Raw genomic sequence first — 8,870 nt, forward strand, 5'->3', positions numbered from 1 at the left:
GAGAGAGGAAAAATGGGGGAAAAAAACACGTGGAAACAAAAATCCAAGTACAAGGGAGCCTAAGTCAGCTGTGGGTGTAAATTCCCCTACAAGAGCAAGGACAGGTGACCCCACACCCCCACGTAGACGCCTTAAGGCCAGAATAGCATTGCAACTCGCCAAGGAATGCCCCCTCACGGCTTATCAGTGAGAAAAGCACCTGAGGCTCAACTGGCCTGATCTCCAATTCTCCTGCTGGCTTCTGGGACCAGTGAAGAAGGAGCCAAAGGAAAAGCCCCAGGCCCAGATCCTCCTCCCCATACCAGGCCTCTGTCCAAAAGGGCAAGACCGGTCGGCCTGAGCCAGAGAGCGGCTAGTAGAGCGCCAGCGCCTGTTCTCGAAGCACCACACGCTTCTTCTTCATACGGCGGTTCTGGAACCATATTTTAACCTGCTGGTCGCTGAGATTCAGCCTGTTGGACAATTCCTTGCGCTTTTGCCGGTTAATGAATTCGTTGAGGAGGAACTCGTTCTCCAATTCTGCAATCTGCTGCTTCGTATAGGGTTTCCGTTTCTTGCGGGCCCTCCCCGGGGCGGCCCCCCACGGCAGGCCTGCAACACAGCGCCAATCTACGTCAGCCTGGCTCCTTCTCTGTCGGTTGCCCATCCCAGGCAATTCACCTCCCTCTATACTCGCCCGTGCATCCCACCTCCCATCCCGGCCCAAAACGGCCCGGAGAGCCTGGGCACCGTTTACCGTCGGGCAGTGAAGGTCGCAGGCAAGAGGCAACGCCCGCCGCCTGCACTGTCATGTTCAAGTTGAGCGGGCCTTTGGTGTCGTCCTTGAAGCTGGCGGCGCAGGGGGCCCCCTGGAGCAGGGTCGCGGAGCCTGGCACCGCACGGCCCACACCCATGTAGTCGTACTTGGCTGCTTTGAGAGCAGCCGCTGCAGGGGCCAGGGTAGACTCAGGGGAGAAAGGCGGTCGCGTACGGCCACGTTCCTCTGGCCCGGCGGCCGCTTCAGGCGTATAGAACTTGGCCTGCTCTTCAGGTCCTTCCTTGGCTGCTGGCGGCTGCAGGCCGAGAGGCCCAGAGCCGGCCAGGTAAGGCTGCGAGAAGCCACCAAAGGCAGTGGCGCCCGCAGGCTGCGCAGGGGCGCACGAGGCAGGAGTGGTGGCCCATGGCAGCGCGCCGCGTGGGTATGAGATGGGGGGAAGTGCAGCCAGCTGGCCGCCATTCGGCCGGAGATTGGAGAAGTAGAAAGAGTCAGGCGACTGCAGATTCAGAAGCGAGCCCACATAGCCCGCTCTATAGAGACTGCGCTCACACATCTCCAACAAAGGGCTTCGGCTGAGCTTGCAACAGTATTTAGTTACAACCGGGAATAAGAGGACAGGCTCAGACGATTGGACGAAACTTTGCCTGCAGGTTCTTCAAAGCCGGTCATTTCAGCGCCGCCTACATCCCCCAACCCATTCCCCCCCCTTCAGGATATTATGATAACACCCGCAATGTTCGATGGCTATGGACGAGGTTGTGGCAGAGCCAAGTCACGTTGAGCAAAAGCTCTAAGCCTCTACAAGTTTCTGGGCCCAGCTTCAGGAGTTGGGGGAACCCGACAGAGGGTGCCTTTGTCCAAGTGTCCCTTGGGACCCTACTTGGTAGTGATTGGCTTTGTGATCCGTTTTCCAGAGGCTGTCTGGGCCAGGCTTGCTTCCACAGTCTTTAAGTTGTATCTGAGGCATTTTCTGAGGGCCTTTCGGCCTCTCTGGAGAGAATGAGGTCTGGCGGGACCATGAGCTCTGTTCCTAGGCCTAAGCAATACCACTCCTATCTCAATCTCTTCCATAGAAAGGCTCTCTTAAAAGGCTTCTGCCCCTGGGGATCTGGCAGCAAAGACTCACTCTGCCCTTGAGCCCTCAGTTGCAGGCTGCAGGCACAAGAAAGGCATCACAAACTCTTGCCTGTATGGTGCTCAGGAAGGAGCTTCATACTATCCCTGGTATGTGTTCTTATGGCCAGAAACTATGATCCTTGGGAAGTTGCCGTCAGGGTCCATGAAGAATGATGGCCAGGGAAACTGGCAAGCTTGTCGCGCCAATTGTGGTTAAATGCTACATTCCTCTTATCTCCAGGAGTCACTTTGGTGACTACACTCTGCAAACCAGAGCTCTAAGATGTCCATTCACACCTGGAGGGCAAAGCAGGACGAATCTCCCCCCCTCCACACACACACACCGGGTGTGGACATGCAGAAAACCCAGAGCCACCTGGGCGGGAAGAGCAGCGCACAGAGGCAGCCGCCTTGCAGCTCCTGGTCTCAGCGCCTCTAGGCAGGGACGCTGGGGGCGAGCAGGTTCGCGGGTCTGGCCAACAGGGAAGCAGGAAGGGCTGCAGTCTCTCCGGAGCAGCAGTATGGAGTAGACCTACTAGTCGAGTCAGAGGACTAAGGGTCCTCCCTTCCTGTCTCGGATCCCAAGATCTCTAGAGACTCAATGATGGGCGGCAGCCCCAGCCTGCAGCAGGCCCCTGGGTCCCTGAGCCAAGCTGGAATTGGTTAGACCGCCAGCTTCTGCACTGAGACCACACAGGCGCCGCCGGAGGGCAAGGCTGACCACACCGCACTCCGACTTTATTGTGTGAGTTATGGCGACCAATTGGGCCGCTCTGGGGAACGCAATCGGCCTCTAGGGCGGGGGTGGGGAGGATGGGGGTGGGGAAATCTAGGGCTTCTCTGGGCTCTGCCAGAGTTTCCTTAGGAGCTCAGGAATCTCGAGATTCTGCTCCCCTCCTTTTATGGGATGTGGGGGTAAGCACCAGCTGCAACCTCAGTTCCTAGAGACTTTGGGGGAACAGGCCTCCGGTACCTAATAGCTACTATTGTAGAGAATCTGGCCTATTTTTTAGGAGCTGCTGCCTCCCCAAGCCCCAAATCAGCACTATGGGTCCTTGCATTCTCTGCTCCTGCTGTCTCAGTGCACAGCCATTCTCCGTTATCCCCAAGCCCACGAGTGTCTCTTTAGGACCTTGGGCAGCCTTATAACAGCTGTTTGCTCCTCAAGACCAAAGGAATGAAAGAACGGAGAAACATAAAAGACTAAAACAGCTAGACTCCTTCCATTGCTCTTTGCCCAGCCGCCCCACTTCAACCTCCAGGTTTATGACTTTCAAGGCCTGGCAAGCAAACTTTTATGCGTGGAGCGGGAGCTAAGTACTGGGGGCGGGGGGTATCCGAGGGTAGGGGTAGCAGGCGGCTTGGCCGGTGATTGAAAGAATAGGACGAATTTGGCCGAGGAGCTAACGGTGAGCTCGCCAATGGCGCCAACCGCCCAGGAGATGGCGAGCGCGCTCCACGCCTGGCGAGGCACAGCCGCACGGTCAAGATCAACAGTGAAGGGCGGTGCGGCCCGCCTGGGGTCTCCAGCCCCCGCGGTCACCGCCTGCTTTCAGTAACAGCCGAGCGCCTTAGAAAGCCGTAGACCTTGGCGGCCGGGCTGACCCCAACAGCAGAGCCATCGGGACCCAGCGGGCTGCCAGACGTACGGAGGCGTTGCTGTCACCTTTCTGTCTGGCCTTAGGTCCAGGTTCCAAAGCTTCCTTGCTTCTTGAATCACGCAAGTACAAGCGGGCCTCGGTCTCCCACCGGCGGCACTAATACCCGGCCAGGTTTCTGAGGGGCTCTCCCTAAGGCCTATCTCCAGCTGTAGGCCTCTCTTCAAGCTCCCTTCTCCTCCTAGGCTCCTCGCTGCCTCCCTTCTAACTCCTCGGCCTCTTATAGGTTCCTCTCCTCCCTCCACAGTTTGGAGTGTAAAAGGAACGCATATAAAAACCAAGACCTTCATCTGTTACTGATTTAGTCGTCAATCCAAATTCCAACAGAGCGTTTGAGCTCAGTTTTAATCTTCAGCAAACTTCCTATTTCTCTTAGGTGGAGGGAAACTGAAGGAAGAGCAAACTACAGATGAAAGGGTAAAACCTCGAGGCAATCTCCGCTACTCACCAAGGGAAACCTGAGAAATGGACCTAGGAAATAGATTGAGGCCTTAGAGTCTGCAATTTACAAAAAGTTGTAGAGGATGGGGGGGAGGCGTTGGAGGGGCGATGAGGATAAAGGAAAAATATGTCCATTTTTGATGAAAACACACCTTAAGAGAAAAACAACGAAAATGGTAGAGACCATTTCCGAAATGTAAGGTCCAGGAGGGTGTGGCCCCATTTTCATGGATTATTTCTTTTCCCGAAATTGAATTGTGGTCATATCTCTTCCCTCACCCCCCTACAAAATGAAGCTGGTTGTCTACGGTCCGCAGTAAGATGCGAAAGAAGTCAAGCTGGGCCAGAGAAAACGAAAGTAGCCTGCAACCTTAGGTCTCTGTGCTTTCTTTCTCAGAGCCATAAAGAAGCCGTCCCAGTGGAAGAGTCTACATATTATGTGAGGTTTTAAAAATCCACATTTAACTAACTTACGTATGGAAAATTAGCGACTACTAAATTGACTCTGTCAGAAGGTACCGTTAAGGACAAGTCACCCAGCTCCTCAGCAGCCATTTCCCTGAGTGGCAAAAAGCTCTCTAGGAGAAAATTCGTAGTGCCTAAAAATTGCGCCCGGAAGTTGAGGTTGTATAATTGACAATATTCAATTGTCAATTGCTATGTGCTGACTGCCTGGAGCAGGCGATACGGGATTAAGCCTAAATTTTTTTTTGATTGCCAAATATGGGTAAGTCTTTCTAATTTCAAGATCTTCCTAGCCCACATATTCATAAGGCCTTCCTAGGTTGAAAACGTCCAAGTGAGTGAGTTTTCCTATACTCAGGCACACAAATACACATGGCTTTTTAAAACAAATAGAATTATATAAATAAATTGATAATATTGAAAGAGAAGTAAAATTTTATTGGAGATGGTTTTGGATCTGGTCTGGTAAAAATTAATCATTTAAAGACATCATTAAGTAAATTAAACCCAATGAGGGTAGAGAGGAGAAGAGAAGTGAAGAGCCTGGAAGTTTCAGAGACCAAAACTGGTGTTATTTCCTTCGGCTGTACAGAACATCAGTTCATTCAGGATACCAAGATTTTGTAATAAATAATATCAATTTCTAGGGGAAAAAAGTGAAAAAGAAAACAAATTTATAAAGGCTCAGAGGAAACAAGAACGTTCTGTTTATTTGCATCTCCCTAGGAGTAAAATGTGATTTTTAAATGCCTGAAGCACTGCCCACATATCCCAGCTCACAGACATTGCAATTACAAAAATAATTTCTCAATTGTATAAATATGCAGCACTTTAAAAGAAGTTAGCATCACTTTCAGAAACATCTTTTTTTCCCCTTGGGCCTTATAGGTCCACATTTCTTGCATGTACGGTATGTTTAATATTTTCACAAAAGGTCCGATGCATTTGTTCAGACAGTTGACTTCTTCATTGAGTTCTGGACATATGTTCCCACTCATGGCCATATTGATCCAGCCTCTAAGGATTGAAATGGCCTCAATCCCACTCCCACAGACCCAAGGCAAAAGAAAGGGAGTGCATTTATATCTTTGGGTCATTTTATCAATCGCAGCCACTTCAATATCTGCATTCAGGGCTCAAGAAATGAAGGCATCCATGAGGACATATTATTTTCAAATTAAAGATTATAAAAACATAAACCTGCAACATGTGCTAAAAACATACAATTAAAACAGCGAGTGAAAGACTGAAAGTTGGAAAGATTGTCTTCATTCCAATACAGTGCAAACCCTGTTTAATAAGGTAGCCATTTTTAATGCCATCACAGTACCTTTAGCCTCCCTTTTCAGACTTTCCTGGTGACCCCAGAGCACTGCCTGCCTGGAGCTGTTTCCACTTGCCTCAGGGCAACTGCTGTGAGCTAATGATTCAATTACCTAATTACATGATATGAATGACTGCAAATTATTCTGCCTTAGTAGATTATAAAGATAATCAGTCCTGGGAATGGACATATGAAGTAATTTTTAAAAATAAAGCCCTTAAATTAAAATGGCACTTCTGAAAATCATTTGGGGGATTATTCAAAAATACTTCAAGTCCTTTATACTGGCCTGGAGGGAGAAACAGAACATTAAAAACATCATAAAAAATAAACCTAGACAAGAACAAAATCAATAATAAACACGTAAAAATCAGAACTAAGTCAAGTTGGACAGCAAAAGGTTTTAGAACCAGGTAAGGGAAGAGAGAAAACAATTCACAAAATTTGCCATCATTGGCAGGGGGTAGGGGAATTAAATACATATTCAAGTCTTTCTAAAGGTCTTTTGGAGACAATTGACCCCATCTAAACCGTCTGTGGCCAACCTACTCCACTTCAAGAGACTGTATCTTTGAGCTTGGAGACGATTTTCTTATCCTTCACTCTTCGGTTCTGAAACCAAATGGTCACTTGTCTCTCAGATAGGTTTGTGGCAGCTGAGATACGCCGCCGCTTGTCCTTGTTAATGAACTTGTTAATGGCATACTCATTCTCCAGTTCTTTGAGCTGCAGTTTGGTGTAGGGCACCCTCTTCTTCCTTCCCCGCCGGTAGACACACATGTCTGGCTGATTTAGAGTCACATCCCCTGGTACAAACAACAGTATGGGAAAAATTAGACTGGGATATCTGGAGCACCTACCTGGGGATTTTGTGTGTGTGTGTGTGTGTGCGCGCACACGCATGTCTGGAGGGGTGCAGAAAATAAAGAAAACCAGGCCATTCAGACTTTATTATGATTTACATGGGCACAATAGTTACACATTAAAGAAAGATTATTTGCAGTTCAAAACAAAGGCTAATTTGATGGATCAGCATGATTTCTGAAACCGGCATCTTAACAAGCCTGCATTTTTATGGCTTGATTATTAGGCAAGCTCGTAAGGACAGTTTCTGCAAACACTGCTTGCATATATGTGTGTGTGTGTGTGCATGCGCATGTGTGTACCTAAACACATACATATTCAGTTCTTTTGCTACAAGTTTGATTTTCCAAGTCTTTGTGTTTAGAGCTTGTGGACTCTATCTAAAAAGCTTCAATGGTAACTCTGAGGGCACTTATGACCTTGCAAAGGGTGGCCCAACTCTGTGACACTTCTTAGGAAAGAAGCCTCTTTAGAAGGAGAGGGAGAGGCCTGAGCAAAGGGCACAGACTTTCACCTATGGCTAAGTGGGTAGGGTGCAGTCCCCATATACTGAGGGTGGTGGGTTCAAACCCGGCCCCCAGCCAAACTGCAACAACAACAACAGAAAAGCCAGGCATTGTAGTGGACGCCTGTAGTCCCAACTACTCCAGAGGCTGAGGCAAGAGAATTGCCTAAGCCCAAGAGTTGGAGGTTGCTGTGAGCTGTTTGACACCACAGCACTCTACTGAGGCAGATAAAGTAGACTCTGTTTCTACAAAACAAACCAACAACAAAAAAACTTTAGAAAAAAAAATGTGCCAACACTGCACGTACGATGAAAAAGTTGGGTGAAAAAGGCAGTTTAAATTGTGAGAGAGGCTGGGTGCCTGTAGCTCAGCGGCTAGGGTGCCAGCCACATACACCATAGCTGGAGGGTTCGAATCCAGCCTGAGCCTGCCAAACAACAAGGACAACTGCCATCAAAAAACAGCAGGTTGTTGTGGCGCTTAAGCCCAAGAGTTTGAAGTTGCTGTGAACTGTAATGTCACAGCACTCTACCCAGGGCGACAGCTTGAGACTTTGTCTCAAAAAAAAAAAATTGAGGGAGAAATTTATAGATTTCACACAAACTGGACAAACTTCCACTGGGTGAATCCTGGTCAGGTGTGGAGCACAGGCACCCACTCCCAAGTAAGGGTTAGTTGTTTCTTTCCCCCCTCTCTCCCTCTCCCTGGCGTCCTCCCCTTTTCTCCATGGCCCCTACCTGGAAAGGACGATTTCCAAAAGTGGGAGCCCTGTGGCTGGTCCTTGGCGCAGTACACCTGGCTATTCCACCCGTTAGCCAGCGTCCAGGACTGGTAACCCTCCATGGAGATGTACGCCTCATGCCGAGGCTCCCCGGATCCAAAGGTGGACACCATATCGATATAGCCAGGTACATGCTGGTAGGGGCTCGTGTAGCCCTGGTAGAAGGACACCTCCTTGGCTCGCGCCGGCACCTCGTTGGCCGGGACGCTGCTGCTTGCCAGGCCCGACACGTCCATGTACTTCTCCACGGGGAAGCCTCCCAGCGAGGCGTGCGGTGATGACTTGAGTGCATTCTGCTGTAAGCCAACACCGTGCGACATGCGGCAGCTATAGTAGCCGTTGCCGAAGTGGTAGCCGTAGCCCAGGGCAGGAGCGCCCGGGGGCGCTGCAGTGGCCGAAGTGGGCGCCGGTGTTGGGCACTCTTTGGCCGGGGGAGCCTCTGGGCGCGCCCCAACCACAGCCGAAGATGATGACGAGGCGGAGCCCGTGCGCTCAGAGGTCCCCGGGTAGGCAAAGCCAGAAGCAGCCGCTGCTGCCGCCGCCGCAGCCGCTGCCGCCGCAGCAGCCCGCCCTGAATGTGTCCCGGCGAACACCGGCGCAGAGAGGAAGCCCCGGCACTGGCCCGGCGCGGCAGCTGCGGCCGCCGCCACCGAGGAGGAGGAGGAGGAGGAAGCCGGGGCGTCCCCGGCTGCCCCACTATCCGCCCGCAGCCCGTCCATGTTCCAGTTCCCGGCGCGGCTCATGGCCCGGCCTGGCCTGGCCCGGGCCCTGGTCCTGGCCCCGCGCAGGACACCATGGCGCGGCGAGCCTCCTCCCTCCTCTCCTTTCTCTCTGGTGCGCTCGCTCCCGCCCTCTTCCTCTCGCCCTCTCTCCCTCTGCTAGCCTCCCGCCTCCCGCCTGCCCGCCCTCCAACAGGTTAGCTCATCGCGGGACGTTTATAAAAACGAAGTTCAGGTTG

General features: G+C 51.3%; 2 protein-coding genes across 2 annotated transcripts; both read right to left on the reverse strand.

Annotated features, from left to right (window-relative positions):
* Window positions 1-352: 352 nt before the first annotated feature.
* On the reverse strand, window positions 353-1,310 carry HOXD12 (homeobox D12). Its single transcript, XM_003791496.1, has 2 exons — window positions 737-1,310; window positions 353-591 (listed from the first exon to the last, which is right to left on the reverse strand). Exons 1-2 carry the CDS (start codon window positions 1,308-1,310, stop codon window positions 353-355), a joined length of 813 nt encoding a protein of 270 aa, XP_003791544.1.
* Window positions 1,311-6,316: 5,006 nt separating this feature from the next.
* HOXD13 (homeobox D13) lies at window positions 6,317-8,655 on the reverse strand. Its single transcript, XM_003791497.2, has 2 exons — window positions 7,869-8,655; window positions 6,317-6,567 (listed from the first exon to the last, which is right to left on the reverse strand). The coding sequence occupies exons 1-2, from the start codon at window positions 8,653-8,655 to the stop codon at window positions 6,317-6,319; spliced, it is 1,038 nt and encodes a 345-aa protein (XP_003791545.1).
* Between the last annotated feature and the right edge of the window lie 215 nt (window positions 8,656-8,870).

The sequence above is a fragment of the Otolemur garnettii genome, unplaced genomic scaffold, assembly GCF_000181295.1.
Source record: "Otolemur garnettii isolate 467f Iridium unplaced genomic scaffold, OtoGar3 scaffold00048, whole genome shotgun sequence".
Classification (NCBI taxonomy): domain Eukaryota; kingdom Metazoa; phylum Chordata; class Mammalia; order Primates; family Galagidae; genus Otolemur; species Otolemur garnettii.

Coding starts and splice junctions, on each gene's coding strand:
- HOXD12 (XM_003791496.1), bottom strand. CDS start 1,310: ATGTGTGAGCGCAGTCTCTATAGAGCGGGCTATGTGGGCTCGCTTCTG. Junction 592..736: donor GCGACCTTCACTGCCCGACG/GTAAACGGTGCC, acceptor GCTGTGTTGCAG/GCCTGCCGTGGGGGGCCGCC.
- HOXD13 (XM_003791497.2), bottom strand. CDS start 8,655: ATGAGCCGCGCCGGGAACTGGAACATGGACGGGCTGCGGGCGGATAGT. Junction 6,568..7,868: donor TTGGAAATCGTCCTTTCCAG/GTAGGGGCCATG, acceptor TGTTTGTACCAG/GGGATGTGACTCTAAATCAG.